We start from the raw sequence: 18,816 nt of genomic DNA on the forward strand, positions 1-18,816 counted from the left end.
CCTGTTTTACAGCACAATGAAAATGCCTTGATTTGTACCAGACACATATTGCATAAACATTTGCATATTTAGATACACCTCTGTGCTGATATGAATCATTTTATTAATAATTACAAACATATAAAGTTATTTCATACTTTATATATGCTGTTAACTTTAAAGTTGCAGTCATTTAAGCACAGACTTTATGCAATAAGCTGATTTTCTTTTTTCCATCCTCCAGTAATTCCCATCAAATTTATTCAATTGCATAAATGGCATGACATTTCTACTCAAGGTGAATACAATCTGTGGTCTTGATAACACTTCAGCGTAGAATATTCCGATGTTTGTAATTATTAATAAAATGATTCATATCAGCACAGAGGTGTATCTAAATATGCAAATGTTTATGCAATATGTGTCTGGTACAAATCAAGGCATTTTCATTGTGCTGTAAGACAGGAATTTCTGGGATTTTAGCCTAATCTTAATGAGGAAATAACAGCATATTTCCAAATGAAGTGCTATGCGAGTTTGCTGGAACTTTAAAGATGATAGTGTTCTTGTGCACCTGCTACCACTGCTTTTCTAGTCTATTACACATCATGGATGTCAAAAATGCTTTGCAAGAAGCCATAATGTATATTTTGTAGGTGGTACACCCTTCAACTATGGTGTATTGATGGTGGGAGAAAGTGAATATGCCAATCAGATGGAACACTTTGTACCAGATGGTATTGCATTTCTTGTCTAGTTATATAGTGACCATAGAATGTCGATTATGGAGGGAGGGGAGGCATAGAGGGGGAGGATAAGGTATTTGGTGATTGTCATGCTATTCAATGTAAAGAAGAGTTGAGGGGTTACTTCTTGTGATAGATCATCATTTTACTGGAATTTAGTTTATTATTGTTATGTGTACCCAAATACCCTGTTTGCGTGCTATCCAGTCAAATAAAATCGTACGATACACTAGATCATCTAAGCCATTTACAAATCCAATGAATGCAAAGTGCAAAAATAAAATATCAAAGTGCAGAATATAGTGTTACAGCATTGCAGTTACAAAGTCCAGTATCTGCAATGAGGAATGAATGAATGATACTTTATTATCACATGTGACATGGCACAGTGAGATTCTTTGTTTTGCATACCCAAGGTATGCGCAGTGTCGTCACATAAAGAGCGCTGACAAAGTTACTAAGTATTCAATTTTAGCACAAAGTATTCCATTTGTGGTCCCCATAGTTCTCGGCGGTCTTCGTCGTCCCCCCCCCCCCCACGCCAAGTTCTCATTTGGTGTCCCACTCGGCAGTTTCCCCCACGCAGGTCCTCCTTTGTTCTTGGTTGCCTGTCTGATCTTTGGCATCCGTTGCTGCCCGTCTGATCTCTGGCATCCGTTGTTAAAAATTGCTAGAGTGTTGCATTCATTCTAGAAGGGAACATTTTGTGTAATGGGGGAAATTTAAAAAAAATTGGGACAAAATGGAAATCTTTGTCAAAGAGTGAGATGCTGGACAGCCTCTGTTTATATTGTTCTGCAGTTCCTGATCAAAGTCACAGTAAATGATGGCTTTGATCATTAATCAAAATTCGTAACTGATTAATTTTAAAGGGTTTTTTTGGACAAATGTTACAAATCTAGCGATGTTGAGGCTATTGATGTTTCAAATGAGATCATCCTTTTTTATAATATATTGTCAGTCCTAGAATATTTAGAAATTCCAATGCTAATGTGTAAATATACATACAAAGCTTGCACTGTACTGGTCTGTTTGGACTGCAACTTTTAGATGCATTGCTATCTTTTTTTTTTTAAACGGTTAAATCATGATTAAAATAATGTGGTTCCGCATTCATCTAAAAATGCAACAATTTGTTGAGCAAAATATTGTTGAGAACTGGGTTAATGCATTGTCTTTTTTTTTTTCCTGGAAGTGCCCATTGACCATTCAGATTTAGTTGCTGATCTACTGAAAGAACTTTCCAATCATAATGAGCGAGTGGAAGAGAGGAAGGCAGCTTTGTTGGAACTCTTAAAGATAACTAGAGAAGATTCTCTGGGGGTGTGGGATGAACACTTCAAGACAATTCTACTTTTGCTTCTAGAGACTCTGGGAGACAAGGATGTAAGTAATTTGATACATTCTGCGGTGGATGAAATCGGGAAGAAACGCTACCAGCAGGCAGCACTGTTTACAAAATAGCTGTGCAATTTGTTCAAAATAATTAAAGACATCCTGTTTACTATAATGTGACTAGAAGCCACAAAAGTCCTCGCACTATATTTAATATATAACAAGCATATCAAGTTTTAAGTAAAATTTTTCAGTTTATCCAAGTTTTAAAAACCATCCCCTAACCTTAGAAGAAACCTGGTTCACAGTAAGTTGATATAATTTATATTGCTTGTCTTAAATATTCACATTGCTATATTTTGTTCCATGCCAGTTATTAATTGTTTCCAGATCTAGATCTATTCATTCATTTTAAAAATGTATTAAATGTATTAGATATGGTAAATTGGAATATCTGAATTAAGCACGTGGTGGATAGTTTTTAATATTTTTGTTACATAGAGTCACAGAAATGGAACAAAAGTAACTTGTTCCCAATTCGATTTTTACTGATTACCGCTGCCTTACTTAGGAGAAAGAATGGATTGGTAAATGTCATAAATAAGCAAAAGTTGCTAGGAGCGAGACTTTTGGGTCGAGTCTGAAGAAGGGTCTCGGCCTGAAACGTCACCCATTCCTTCTCTTCAGAGAAGCTGTCTGTCGTGCATTTTGTGTCTAACATTTATCTAATTTCTATTTTGGGGAACATCCCCATTGGGATAACATTGGGATATCATGGGGTAATAACACCCACAGTATATACCAAACCTTAATGTAACAATGCATATTTTGAATGCATTCCAGTAGATTTATTTAATCACTTAAATTTAAATTCCACAGCTGCTTTGCAGGGATTCTCTAATTTTTCCAGGTCAATACATCAGGAATCTTGATACACAAGAGACTGCAAATGCTGGAATCCAGAGCAACAAACATTCTGCATGGGGATGAGCATTAGTGGGGAAAGGAATTGTGGCCGTTATGGGTTGAAACTTTGCATTATTCCTGACGCAGGGTTTTTACCTGAAACATCGACAGTTCATTACATGGATTATGCCTCTTCTTCAAGTAGTCCTTGACCTGAATGCCACATTCTGCCCCAGGAGTTAAAACAGATCAATGTATAAGATAACAGTTCATATAAATATTTACAAATTGTTTTTTATTCCGCCTCAAGCACTCCATTAGAGCACTAGCCTTAAGAGTTCTACGTGAAATCCTACGGAACCAGCCAGCAAGATTTAAAAACTATGCAGAATTAACCATTATGAAAACATTGGAAGCTCATAAAGATTCCCACAAAGAGGTAGGTTGCCTTTCCAATAATTTAAGATATTTTTAAAATATGATTCCATCATCATGTATGTAACAATGTTCCCTCTCACGTTGATAACATTAAGCATCTTTCAATTGATCAATATTGTACCCAAACTTTCTGACACCTTAAATGAGTTTCAAAGAAATTACTCGCTGAGTAAAACTATTTTGTACAGCGCAATAAATGTTTAGATGGCATTCAATTAGATCTCAAAATTTTGTAATACACATTTGACCAAGCTTACTGGAATAAATGTAGTAGCAAACAAAGAATAATCAGCCCGACTCTGAGAATTGTTTGCAACCGCAGTGGTTTAACTCAACTATTCAGATGATGTCATAGACCAGGGCACACGGTGGCTTGGTGGTAGAGTTACAGTGCCAGAGCCCCAGGTTTGATCCTGACTAAGGGTGCTGACTGTATGGAATTTGTACGTTCTCCCTGTGACCCAGGTGCTTTCTCCGGGTGCTCTGGTTTCCTCCCATACTCCAAACTCCAAATGGCCTAATTCTACTCCTATTCCTTATGACCTTATGACACGCAGGTTTGTAGGCTAATTGGCTTGCTAAAATTGTAAAATGTCCCGAGTCTGTGTAGGATAGTATTAGTGTTCGGGGATCACTGGTCGGCGCAGACTCGGTGGGCCGAAGTGCTTGCTTCCCCGCTGTATCTTGAAACTAAACTAAAACAAATTCCCATTCAGCAGAAGTAGTCTGCGGCCTCACAGCAGCAAGCAAATTCATCTCACCAGCCTCCCAAAGGCTTGGTTATATGTATGGGCTGTAAATGCGTCAGGTGTTCGTATCCTGGGGCCGACCTGCACCATGGTTGCAATATATCCTGGTATTGGATGCGCTACAGTAACTAGGTACGACTTTTTTGAAAGTTAAATCTTTGGGCTCTTTACCTGCATCCTCCATTATTTAGCAGGGCAAACTTAGAATGTGCATCATGACTAAGGTGCAGAGCATTTTAATTGGACACATATTGCTAGTTCTGCAATAATAGATCAAAATCTTGAAATTCTGAACAGCACCATAAGGGCACCTTTACCTTGAGCAGCTTTGCCTCTTGTTTTCCTTTATTTGCTTTGTCCCGTGCCTCAGTTCTGACTATACTTACCTGTCCAAAGTTATGGAAGTTTTTTTTAATTAGGTGATCATTATATTAAAGGATAAAGATCAAGAAAGAAATATTGAGGCTGGCAATTGAGCTATGAAATGTTGGTATAATAAGCATGAAGTTCAGAAAAGGGGATAAAAATTAAAATTAATAATAATAATGGATGGGATTTATATAGCGCCTTTCTAATACTCAAGGCGCTTTACATCGCATTATTCATACACTCCTCAGTCACACTCAGTGGTGGTAAGCTACTTCTGTAGCCACAGCTGCCCTGGGGCAGACTGACGGAAGCGTGGCTGCCATTCTGCGCCTACGGCCCCTCCGACCACCACCAATCACTCACACACATTCACACACAGGCAAAGGTGGGTGAAGTGTCTTGCCCAAGGACACAACGACAGTATGCACTCCAAGCGGGATTCGAACCGGCTACCTTCCGGTCGCCAGCCGAACACTTAGCCCATTGTGCCATCTGTCGTCCCCAAAATTGGTGAAACAAACTGCAATGTGTGCTTAAGTAAGACGTAAAAGGAGGTAATTTGGCCCATGGAGCCCATGCTAACTCAAAGCATTCCCATTCCCCACTAAATATCCTTGAAACCTTCTTTCCCTGAATTGATAGCAATACCTCCACCATTTCCTGATGCATCAAAGACAATTTACAATGGCAAATTGATCTATTTGCAATGCGTTTAGATTAGAGATACAGCGCAGAAACGGGCCCACCAAGTCCGCGCTGACCAGCGATCTGTGACATTAGCATTCTCCTACACACAACATGTGGGCGGAGCACCAAGTCAAATTCCTTGTATGTGAATACTTGGTCAATAAACTTATTCATTCATTTATAGGGCCAATTTACACATTTTACCAAAGCCAATTAATGTGCAAACCTGTCTTTGGACTGTGGGAGGAAACCGCAACACCCAGGGGAAAACCTGAAGAAGGGTCTTGACCCAAAACGTCACCTATTCTTTCGCACTATAGATGCTGCCTCACCCGCTGAGTTTCTCCAGCATTTTTGTCTACCAGGGGAAAACGTAGGCGGTCACAGGGAGAACGTACAAATTCCATACAGAAAGTGCCCATAGTCAGGATGGAACCCAGGTCTCTGGGGCTGTAAGGCAGCAACTCTATCTCTGCGCTACAATGCCACCCTTGTGGAAGGAAAGCAGAGTACTGTGGGGAGACCCATACCAATGTCAAAATTGAAACTGGGTCACTGGAACCAGTAACGGAGATGATGATCTTCCTGCAAGCTTGGGATCTTCTGCACAAGCAGGACCATATAGGGTCTTCAACTTCCTGATAGTTATGAGATAATTTGGGCCAATAAAACCTTTTGAACTTAGGTTAATTTTTTAGGTGACTACAGACGACTAGGCTGTTGCCTCATGGTCGTCAGGGTGTTGCCTGTATGGTCGTGAGTAGTCTCAGTTGCCCAAAGAGTCGTAACGTCTTTCTGGTCGCAGCTGGATTGTCAGCATGTTGAAAATTTTTTGGAGACAGTCGGCGACAGTGGGTGTGACGCCAATGAGCGTAGCTTGTCTTCTCCTGACGTAGGTGCTGTCGTAGTTGTCGCCAGGTTAACGTAGATTGTCGCCAGGTGACGTTGGTTGACGCCGGTGTTAACTTTGCTGTTTTTTTGTTATAGTAATGATTCTATTTCAAATTTTATGTCGAGGGGGGGGTCCAGCCACTGTTTTTTTGGCAACCTGCTACAACTATGACAGTTGCCTAAATATAGCCTGTGAGACAGGCCTTTTAGAAGGTTTTTTTAAGCGTTTAATTTTTTTTATCAGTATTTTAAAGGAGTATAATGTAATATTATGTAATGTAATGTAGTATAATTTATTGTCACATACACCAATTGGTGTAGTGAAATTCAAGTTGCCATTGCAGCACACTAATAAGAATACAACACAACATTAAGGAGAATTTAACATAAAACATAAAAACATTCCCCCGCAACGGTTCCCACTGTGAGGGAAGGCACAAAGTCCAGTCCCCATCCCCCTGTGCACCCATAGTCGGGCCTATTGAGGCCTCCGCGGTCGCAGCTACGGGGCCTAATGTTTCAGGCCCTTCTCGCCGGGTGATGGTGCTTCGGCGTAGGGAGAACCCTCTCAGTGGCTTGGGATGCCTGGAACGGCCGCTTCCTTACCGGAGACTGCGGCTTCCGAAGCCGACAGGCCGCGCTGGACGGAGCTCCATCACTGGCGATCTCAGCGAAAGATCCCAGGCTCCGCAATGTCAAAGACAGCGCCGCCGCCCGCGGCTGGCCGCTCCACAGTCCCGCAGCTCCGCAATGTTCCAATCGGCAGACTCAGCATTCCGGAGCTCCAGCGCGGCGACCCGGGCAAGGCATCGCCCGCTCCGCGATAGCGCTGCACCGCCGCCGAAGACGAGGTTCCGGCCAGCCCCCTCAGGAAACGCCGCTCCAGGTAGGCCGCAAGGACGGGTCGAGATGCTGCTCGGAGGAAAGCCGCCCCTCTGACTAGGTAGGGACTGAGAAATACAGTTTCCCCCTTCCCCCAGCCCTTCACCCCCCACACATAAAAAGAATAGACCTCCAATCAACACTTTTTAACGTTCTAAAATTTTTTTTTTAAAGAAATGAAAGGACGGACAGTTGCAGGCAGGGCAGCCATACCCAACTGGACGGCGCCCCCAAATTACACACAAATTTTAATTTATTGGAAAAATATTTAAAAGAAAAAGTTGAAATTAAATATTACCCTGAACATAGGAAATTCTTACAATTCCGCAGGGCACATTCAAGGACTAACATCTACAAGCAATTGATCTTTAACTTTGCAATCTCTTCAGTTGTAGGGAAACTCCAACATCGCTATCAACAATTTCAGTTTAGTTTATTGTCACGTACACCAAGGTACAGTGAAAAGCTTCTGTTGCGCGCTAACCAGTCAGCGGAAAGACAATACATGATTACAATCGAGCCATTCACAGTGTACAGATAGGAGTAGACATTTAAATGTGTAGAGCGATTGTAATGTGAGATTGTAGATCCGCTTTTGTGATTAGCACACAAATAGCCGACTCATTTGGGCGCCATCTTGGAAGCAACTGGAAATTTTAGTCAAATGAATACAATCTCTTCCATTTATTCTGGTCTCAAAATATGTATAACATTTTTAAAATACTCTCAGGCCCACAATTAGATATTTTATTGAAGTCTGTTCAATTGGAGGAACCTGTTAAACCAGAGCATATTTCTCTCTTCACAGTTTAACTATTTTAAGTATAGAGTTCGGTAGCTTTTCAAAATATGTTATGCTGAATGACTACATGAAACTTCATGTGAACTCCAGCATGAATTTTAATTTTCAGAATTATTTTTAATGATTATCTGCAAATTGAAAAACTCAAAGGCAATCACGCAAATACTGCATATTCTTCACTCCAGTGAACATAATGTTCCCATTTTTATTTGCATTTACTTGCATTGTTGCATAACAGATCTAATCTTATCTGTTAGTCTTACGTGAAGGTCAAAAGTAAGCTACCAGTTTTCCCTGTGTTATTTCTCACTAAGCAGGGGTTGTACTGATAGTTCTTAATTAACATTTGGATAAATCTGAATTGAATCTTAGTTTCTTTTCACATTGATTATATGTTCTTTAAATTTTCACCTTCGACTTAAATTTTCTAGAGTATACATTTTTCTTAGTTGTTCAGATGCTACTCTTGCCTGATCTTTTTTTTTCAGCCGTGAACCATTATGTACAGTTTGTCATGATAAGAGTTCTGCCCACGCAACACTACTTCTGGTCGATGATAATGGTATCGTCCAGGAGCTTATTTATGTTAAAAAAAAGTTATGTACAGATGTGATTATATCCTGCACATTTAGAAAATTGTTCAACAGAAATTTTGAAATGGGCATTGAATAGTACATTAAAAAACCTTAGATATCATTATTACCCTCATGGTAAACTGAACCAGAAGATTAAGATGTACGGGATTCATGATGACTTTCTCATATGGATTCGGAACTGCATTAGTCAGAGAAGACAGAGGGTTGTGGTGGAAGGTAGATATTCTGGATGGAGGTTTGTAACCTGTGGCGTTTCACGGGGGTCTCCACTGGGATGTCTGCTGTTTGTGATATATATCAATGACCTTGACGTTAATTTGGATGGTAGACACAAAATGCTGGAGTAACTCAGCGGGACATGCAGCATCTCTGGAGAGAAGGAATGGGTGACGTTTCGGGTCGAGACCCTTCTTCAGATGTAGATAGGTTGGTGAGTAAGAATGCTGACAACACCAAAATTGGAGGAGTTGCAAGCAGTGAGGGAGGCTGTCAAAACATACTGCGAGATATAGATCGGCTGCAGAAATGGGCGGAGAAATGGCAGATGGAGTTTGGCCCGAACAAGTGCGAGGTATTGCACTTTGGGAGGTTGAATGTAAGGAGAGAGTATATAGTTAATGGCAAGACCTTTAACAGCATGGATGTGCAGAGGGATCTTGGGGTCCAAGTTCATAGCTCACTAAAGGTGGCAACACAAATGGACAGGGTGGTATAGTATGCTTGCCTTCATTGCTAGGGGCATTGAGTACAAGAGTCAGGAAGCCATGATGCAGCTCTATAGGACTTAGCTTAGGCCGCTTTTTAAATAATGCGTGCAGTTCTGGTTGCCATATTACAGGAAAGATATGAAAGCTTTGGAGAGGGTGCAGAGGAGGCTTATCCGAATGCTGCCTGAGTCAGGGTTTCAACTACAAGGAGAGGTTGGAGTGATTTGTATTTTTTCTCTGGAATGTTGGGGGTTGAGGGGAGACGATAGAAGTATATAATAGACGGGGTAGACAATTAGAATCTTTTTCCCAGGGTGGAAATGTCAAACACCAGAGGGCATTGGTGCAAGGTGAAAAGTTTAATGGGAATGTGCAGGGCAAGTTTATACACAGGATGGTGGGAGATTGGAGCACATTGCCAGGGGTGAGGATGGAGGCAGATACAGTTTTGTTTAGGAAGCTTTTGGATAGGCACGTGGATATGCAGGGAACAAAGGGATATGGATCACGTGCAGGTAGATGATATCAGTTCAGCGAGGCATCATGTCGGCATAAACATTGTGGGCCGAAGACCCATTCTTGTGCTGAACTGTTCCATATGCAACATCTCCTATGGTAGTATTAAAAACTATCCATGGAATTGAAACATGGGTGAAAATCCAAATAAAACCGTGAAATTCAAATTAATTAGTTTTATTGTTTGTAAGCCTCGTCGTTACCTTCCCCACAGCCAACAATGAACCATTCTATATTTCCTTGATTATCGTTCGCTTTGATCAGTTATTTTCACATCTTACAATCTCTTTGTACCCTTCCATATCTCCAGTTTCCTTTGACTCTGTCTGAAGAAGGGTGTCGACCCGAAGTGTTGCCCATTCCTTCTCTCCAGAGACGCTGCCTGCCTGAGTTACTTCAGCATTTTGTGTCTATCTTCGGTGTAAACGAGCATCCACAGATGTAGCCAGAATGTTTCCACATTTTCTGCTTTTGTTTGAAGTCCATCAGTTATAGTTGACATATTGTAGATGAAATGCAAAATACAAAAACAAATTATTACAAATTCTGGAAGTACTGAGTCGGGCTGCTCTGTAGAAAGTACTTGAGTGAGTTAACATTTCAGGTAAATGACTTCAGCAAGGCCTTTAACAAGATCCCGCATAAATCACGTGGGATTAAAAGTGGGTTGGGCCGGTTGGATACTTAATGGTCGGAATCAGGGGTTCGTAGAGTTATTTTTTTTCGAGCAGAGGCTTGTGACCAGCAATGTGCCGCAGGAACGTTGCTGGGTCTACTGTTGTGTTCATCTATATTAACGATTTGGATAAAAATTTAGTTGCCATGGTTCGGACATTAGTGGATGGCACCAAAATTGGTGATATAGTTCGCAGTGAAAAAGGTTATCTAACCTGGCCCATCATAAAGTGTGACTGACAAACACGTGAAAGGAATGTATGAATGTTTTGTGTATGAAATTGCATATTCTGTTCATAACTGGGAAAAGAACAAGAGTGCTGGGAAAGAAAGTATGGTGAAATTCCATACTAGAAAACTTGCGTGGATAATTTTCCATACATCCATCACCACGTCAACACTACCAACATCTGCTTACGTAATCCTTCATGACAGATAAGTGTACTTCAATACTGAACAGAAATGTTATAAAATGAAAGTTGATTCCAAGCGATATAATTAAACAGTAGGTAGACAAAAATGCTGGAGAGACTCAGCGAACGAAATAGGCAACGTTTCGGGTCGAGACACTTCTTCAGACTGATGTGGGGTGGGGGCGCTAACTAAACAGTAGGCTCACCTTGACATGTTTGGGAGCTGTCTTTTTTTGCTCCATAGACAAACATTATGGGACTTGCTTAAAACATGGGGCATTTGATAGCTGAAACTTCAGGATGGCTGGGTGCTGATCTGAAGCAATGGTATAAGAAATGCACTGGCAGCTGTGAATGCAAAGTGCCTGTTCGTTTGATCTTTTTTGCCGAGCTTGGTATTTTAGACATTTTAGCACAGGACAGTCAAACATATCTGAAATAGTGCAATGTTTCCTTTTCTGAAAGTTGCAGTATTAACCTGTTGTCTTTTTACTTCTTTAAGGTGGTTAGAGCTGCAGAAGAAGCTGCTTCCACTTTGGCAAGCTCCATACATCCTGAGCAATGCATCAAAGTACTCTGCCCCATCATCCAGACAGCTGACTATCCCATCAATCTAGCTGCTATTAAGATGCAAACAAAGGTGATAGAAAGGATCACCAAGGAGTCTCTACATCAACTTCTCCCAGATATCATTCCTGGGTTGCTTCAGGTACTTTCAGTGCTCGAGCACAAATACGTCAGCAATACAGTGTATACATTGTAATATTCTCAGTTCCATGAGTAACATAATTACTCAGTCCAAGCAAGTTCTAATAGGCACTTGAATCACAAGTGGACTTCAGATTCAGATTCAGATTCAGATTCTGGTGAACTTCTACCGCTGCACCATCGAGAGCATCCTTACCAACTGCATCACAGTATGGTATGGCAACTGCTCTGTCTCCGACCGGAAGGCATTGCAGAGGGTGGTGAAAATTGCCCAACGCATCACCGGTTCCTCGCTCCCCTCCATTGAGTCTGTCCAAAGCAAGCGTTGTCTGCGGAGGGCGCTCAGCATCGCCAAGGACTGCTCTCACCCCAACCATGGACTGTTTACCCTCCTACCATCCGGGAGGCACTACAGGTCTCTCCGTTGCCGAACCAGCAGGTCCAGGAACAGCTACTTCCCGGCGGCTGTCACTCTACTCAACAACGTACCTCGGTGACTGCCAATCACCCCCCCACCCCCCGGACACTTATTATCACTTATTATTTATTCAAATCATTTGCTATGTCGCTCTTCCAGGGAGATGCTAAATGCATTTCGTTGTCTCTGTACTGTACACTGACAATGAAAATTAAAATTGAATCTGAATCTGAATCTGAATCTGAACTTCGCAGTTTAATAATCCACAGTCACAACCTTTAAATCTATACCTGTTTGGACGATAGTGGCCAGGGGCTCTACAATTTCTTCCTTTGGCACATGGAATGTATCACCAATTTGTATTTTTGCCCCATTTTGAGACATACAGTGCATTCAAAAAGTATTCAGACCCCTTCACGTTTTCCACATTTTGTTATGTTACAGCTTTATTTTAAAATGGATTAAATTCATTATTTTAATCATCAATCTACACACAATACCCCAGAATGAAGAAGTGAAAACAGGTGTTCAGAAATTTTTGCAAAGTAATTAAAAATAAATAACTGAAATATTACATTTACATAAGTATTCGGACCCTTTGCTATGACACTCAAAATTGAGCTAAGGTTCATCCTGTTTCCATTGATTCCTTGAGATGTTTCTACAACTTGATTGGAGCACCAGTGGTAAATTAAATTGATTAGTCATGATTTGGAAAGGCACGCACCTGTCTATATAAGGTCCCACAGTTGACAGTGCATGTCAGAGCTGAAAACCAAGCCATGAAGACGAAGGAATTGTCCCTGGACCTCCGAGACAGTACTGTGTCAAGACACAGATCTGGGGAATGGTACAAAACAATTTCTGCAGCATTGCAGGTCCCGAAGAGCACAGTGGCCTCCGTCATTCTTAAAGGGAAGAACTTTGAAACCACCAGGACTCTTCATAGAGCTGGCTGCCGGCCAAACTGAGCAATCGGGGGAGAAGGGCCTTGGTCAGTGCGGTGACCAAGAACTCGATGGTCACTCTGGCAGAGCTCCAGAGTTCCTCTATGGAGGTGGGAGAACCTTCCAGAAGGACAACTGTATCTGCAGAACTCCAATCAGGCCTTTATGGTAGAGTCGACAGATGGAAGCCTATCCTCAGTAAAAGGCACATGACAGCCTGCTTGATTTGCCAAAAGGCATGAGAAACAAGATTCTCTGGTCTGATGAAACCACGATTGAACTCTTTGGCTTGAAGGCCAAGCGTCACGTCTGGAGGAAACCAGGCACTCTCATCACCTGGCCAATGCCATACCTATGGTGAAGCATGGTGGTGGCAGCATCATACCGTGGGGATGTTTTTCAGCGGCAGGAACTGGGAGACTAGCCAGGATCGATGTAAAGATGAATGGAGCAAAGTACAGAGAGAACCTTGATGAAAATCTGCTCCAACGCGTTCTGGACCTCAGACTGGGGCAAAGGTTCACCTTCCAACAGGACAACGACCCGAAGCACACAGCTAAGACAACGCAGGAGTTGCTTTGTGACAAGTCTGTGAATGTCCTTGAGTGGCCCAGCCAGGGCCCGGACTTGAACCTGGAGGGAGCAGAAAATAGCTGTGCATTGATGCTCCCCATCCAACCTGACAGAGTTTGAGAGGATCTGCAGAGAAGAATGGGCAAAATGACCCAAATACAGGTGTGCCAAGCTTGTAGCATCATACCCAAGAAGACTTGAGGCTGTAATCGCTGCGAAAGATGCTTCAACAAAGTACTGAGTAAAGGGTCTGAATACTTGTGCAAATGTGATAACTCAGTTTTTTTTTTTTGTTACTTTGCAAAAAATTATAAACACCTGTTCTTGCCTTTTTATTATGGGGTATTGTGTGTAGATTGATGATAAAAAAATAAATGTAATCCATTTTTGAATAAGGCTGTAATGTAACAAAATGTGGAAACAGTGAAGGAGTCTGAATACTTTCTGAATGCACTGTAAGTAGCAGGGACATTTGGCTTTGGATACAAGCGCCATGCCAGATGGCCTGGAGGATATTATCGAGAGAGTGAAACCAATGCTGGAGATTAAATGAACATCAAATTTGGAAAGACATTGTTTAATTAAGTGGTGCCAGCATGATTCTGTGTAGGCATGTCGTGAATGACTAACTTAGTTTGAATTCTTTAAGGGAATGGGAGCTTGTCTGGATATTTATTGAATAATGGTAATGTTCTAACTAAGTAACTGTTGTAGCACTCAGAGTTCTGGACCATTGATCTGGAAACTTGAGTTTGATCACTACCATGGCAGCTGGATATTTTAAAGTTAAATTATTTCCTGATTTATATTAGTAACCATCACATATCTGGACTTTTATAAGACAATATTTGGTTTGACAATGTAATTCAAGCAGGAAATTAGCCATCCTTACCTGATCTCTTCTATACTGGACATCCGACCCACCAACCTGTTGACTTTTAACTGTCTGCACAGTTTGGGAATAATTGTAGATGGGTAATAAATGCCAGTCTTGCCAGTGATGTCCTCATTCTGTCACCGTACAAATAGAAAACAAAATCTGGACCTCCAGAAAATGTACAAAAAAAAATCACGGGAAGACTGTTATGATAATAAAAGGATAATCGCTCCATAGATGCTGCCGCACCCGCTGAGTTTTTCCCAACACCTTTGTCTACCTATGATAATAGAAGCATTGGGAATTAAAGGGAAAGTAATGGTATTGTTAAGAAATTAGCTCATTTGCAGAAAGTGAGTGATGCTGGAGGATGGATGGTTTTCATACTAGAATATGGTGGCGTGGGGTGTTCTCCAACATATTAGTTTTGAGTCCATTTATATTTTGTTTCAGTTTTAATAAGCAACCTCAACATGGATTAAGGAGTGTTACAGGTGCACCACTGATTTTCTGACACCTTTGGTTCCTGAGCCTTCCCGTATTATATGTTTTGCTGGACCAACTGAGGTCAGGGCCTTGAAAGGGGGTGAGGGGGGGCAGAGATACTGGCTCGCATTGTCAGCTGCGGAAGTTGACTACGATGACGGATCAACTGGCTCTGGCTTGGCCTGAGTCCAGAGCTCTTGCCGAAGGTGGCAAATTCGATCCACTGATCAACGTGTAAGTCCCGATAAGGTCGAGATCAGCCACCCCGCCTAGACGCCACGGATTCGGGGGGACTTTTTGGGGGGAGATTTCAAGTGCGCTAATCGGTAAATTGGTCCTAGACCTGTGTTATAATATGTGACATTTATATTATGGCTACTGTTAAAGGGTGGTTGGGGATTTCAAGATGACATAGACATGAAATAGGTGTAAGCTGCTCAAAGGAGACACAGGACATCGCAGATGTTGGAATCTTGAACAAAACAGAGTGCTGGAGTATCTGAGGAAATGGATAGACATTATGTTGGGTCGGGACCCTTAAAAACAAGTTTTTAAGATGACTAGTTATTCTAGAATGTAAAAGCTATTAACCAGAGGTCATTAAATTAAATGTATTGGTGTTGTAGCTAGGAATTAGCACAATTCTTCACTCAAAGCCATCAGAGTTTTTATCCAAAAAGGTGGCAGAAGCTGGTTCTGTGAATAATTAAAAAATGGAATTAGATAGTTACTTGAAAATATGGAATGGAGGAGGAGGATTGGGATTAAGCATGGCTGCTCTTTCAAGGAGTGTACACTGGCATGAGTTACTGTGTTCAGGTTTATAAAAAAGACACTCAAAATATTTATCCTCTCTGTGCATTACATTTATTATTTGCAAATCATCGTTTTTGTTGTAGGGCTATGACAACACAGAAAGCAGCGTGCGTAAAGCAAGTGTGTTTTGCTTGGTAGCAATTTATTCTGTAATTGGAGAGGAGCTGAAACCCTACCTTGCACAGCTCACGGGAAGTAAGGTAGGTTTACTCACACAAAGTCTTTGTACTTTTCCGTATTGTTTCCTCTTGTAAACATCAGTTAAAACTAGTTATTTTAAATGTTGAGTCAAAATAATAGTTCTGTGTGTGTGTGTGTGTATATTTTTTTAAATATATATATATATATATATATATATATATATATATATATATATATATATATATATATATATATATATATTATACACATTCACAAATACACATATATAGATCATATAATAGTTATGCGCACACACACACACACACACACATTGATTAAAGCTGATACATTTCTGAATCTTTAACATTTATTAAAGGGCATGGATCTCTGTTTAACTGTTTCAGATCATTCAAATAGGCTTAAGTAATAAAATTTAAAATATAAAAATAAAATAAAACTTGGCTGCGTGTACTTTTTTTTTACCTATAGTCAGTGAACCAATTCTGCTGTTGGACCTAGTGGTAAATCCAGTGGCAGAATGGATGTGCACCTGACTTCAGGTTTCCTAACTTCGTGCATTTGACTGGTCGCTGAAACGAGTTGTCAATTGAGACTCACTGACCCGTGAGGTGGCTGTGGTTAGTCAGTCAAAGGAGCATCCCTAATTCATTTTCCAATGTTAATACAAGTCATTGACTTGTCAGTGGAGATCCTTTAAATGTCACACATTTCCAAATGAAAATTAAAGTGACTGCAGAGACTGGAAATTTAAAACCATTAACTTGGTAAAATAATTAATTTGGTAAAATTCAGCAGGTCAGGAAAAACCTGTGAAAAATAAATAATTAACATTTCAGGTCAAAGATCCTTCATCAGATTACATCATTACAAACCCTGAGAATGAGACTTTTTTTAGTCAGAGAGACTGTTTTTGCCACATTAAATACTTTTGCAAACACAAAGGTACACAAAAATGCTGGATAAACTCAGCGGGCGGAAGTCAGAAGAATGGTTTCGGCCCGAAACGTTGCCTATCTCCTTCGCTCCATAGATGCTGCTGCACCCGCTGAGTTTATCCAGCATTTTTGTGTACCTTCGATTTTCCAGCATCTGCAGTTCCTTCTTAAACACTTTTGCAAACACAGTTGCTTCTGATTGATTGACAAATGTTCGGACTTGTACAATTGTCTTTATTGTTGGTAGTCACAAGCCTATATTTATGGTATTGCCGTGTTTGTGCACATTATCTTGTTGAAACCTGTAACAACTGCCTGTGAAGGAATCTTGTATCACTGACAGTAAAATTTTCCACTTTCATCATTAACACCAGGTGTGCAGATGCTCAAACTAATTAATTTTACCTTGTAATATAGGTGAATAGAGGCAATTTTACTTCCATTGATAATACACAAAATCTCGGTCTTTGTGTCATGATTTGTATGTAGAAAATGTAAATCCCTAGATTACTCATAACTTAATGTTGCTAACTTCAAATGAATAAATGCTTCATTCTTCAAATTAAGTATTTGCATGGATTGTTATGTGTTAATACCAGCTATCTGCTTCTGTATCTTTTGCAGATGAAATTATTGAATTTGTATATAAAAAGGGCCCAGACGACAAACAGCAACAGTAGTTCATCGTCAGATGTATCAAGTCACAGCTAACGGATTGCAGCCATGTTTCTTTGGACAGATGAAGGCGTGCATCTTTAGAGACCTTTCTGCTCAATTTTTGAAATTCACGGGCCCTTGGAGTGAAAAATTGCTGCACATCAGTGTTTGTTCTTAAGTAATATATGCAGTTGCTTAGCTTTAATCTTACAGCTGTGACTTAATCATAACGTGATGCCTGTTTAACATGTGACCTAATGAATAGAAGAAGGCCTTGTAGTGTCTTCGGACAGTCCAGTGGTGATGTCAAGTGATGCAGCACTGATCCTAGGTTAGAATTTTGTCATCTTTAAATTTAAAGTATGTAATGTACATACTTGTATGAGTATTATTCCACAAGATATTCTTTTAAGTATTATATATTAGCAAATCACTGTTATTAAATTTCAAACGTAATACCGTTGCTAGTATATCCTAGCAGCTACTTGATTAGACCTGCCAAGTCGGTTGCTAAGGCAAGTGATCTCTCACTGGACTGGACTTTCACTACTGCAGAGGACTACAGACTTTTTTTGCAAGTTCTGTCAGTATTCATTTTTTTATTTTATTTTTGCAATGCATTGAAGAACATGTGTTCTCTACCAAGTGGAGGCTTATTTGCATGGCAACACAAAAAAAGGCATGATTGTGCTTTTTGGGCATCTGTAAGACTACCATTTGGTGGAAAGTTCAGAAGCTATTGTATTATACACCTGTTTTTTTTCTTTCTCTCATACTTTCAATTATTTGATCACTTTCTTTTCCAACACCCTTGACATTACTTGTCTTCAAGTTGGAAGTACAGGAGATGGTGTGTTGTATGTCTTTGCCAGACTTTTGTCATCCCTGTCATTGAAATGAGTGTCCATGTCCTTCCTTGGCAGGAACTGAGAGAGCTCATCAAAATATTGTAGCCGAGATGAAAATCAACTGAGAGTGATAACTTAGTTTCCTCTACGAATCTACTGTTTATGGATCATGGAAAAATCCACTTATTTCACCTTCAATAAAATGTTTTGATTGGAGTTGCAAACAGTCACACTTTTATTTTTGAATTAGAACGAAGATCTAATGTGTAATTTAGCAGGTCTATGTTACTGTTCCTCTAAATGTATCAGAACAAATTGGAGGAAAAAAAGCTGAAATGATCATGTCAATTTAGACATTGCAGTTCACATTGGTATTTTGAGTTTGGCAGCCTAAGATGATGATTTGACACATTTTATATTGCGCAATGGCAAGAACTATTGGATAAGATCTGTATAAATCACTGATCAGCCATTATCCTGCACATATTATAAACATGTACGCTGTGCACTCGCTTGAAAGACTTGAGTATCAATGGTATTCCAACTACGCATCCCTCTGGTGACTATCTTTAGTTTTAATTTTGCTATCATCACCAAAAACCTGTTTGCATTGACTTTTGTACTTTTTTTTTCCCAACTCTGCCTTTTATTGGCTGTTACCAGGGGGAAAACAATCTTTTTACCCCCAGCACTGCTTA

General features: G+C 40.3%; 1 protein-coding gene across 1 annotated transcript in view; it reads left to right on the forward strand.

The window, feature by feature from the left end:
• The window catches only part of clasp1 (cytoplasmic linker associated protein 1), a 193,340-nt gene extending 174,998 nt beyond the window's left edge, over window positions 1-18,342 (forward strand). The window contains 5 exon segments of the mRNA XM_033024813.1: window positions 1,921-2,111; window positions 3,277-3,405; window positions 11,194-11,400; window positions 15,600-15,716; window positions 17,238-18,342. Of these exon segments, the coding sequence (XP_032880704.1) occupies window positions 1,921-2,111; window positions 3,277-3,405; window positions 11,194-11,400; window positions 15,600-15,716; window positions 17,238-17,324 (731 nt within the window). The 3' untranslated portion in view covers window positions 17,325-18,342.
• Window positions 18,343-18,816: the final 474 nt, after the last annotated feature.

The sequence above is a fragment of the Amblyraja radiata genome, chromosome 7, assembly GCF_010909765.2.
Source record: "Amblyraja radiata isolate CabotCenter1 chromosome 7, sAmbRad1.1.pri, whole genome shotgun sequence".
NCBI classification, from domain to species: Eukaryota; Metazoa; Chordata; class Chondrichthyes; order Rajiformes; family Rajidae; genus Amblyraja; species Amblyraja radiata.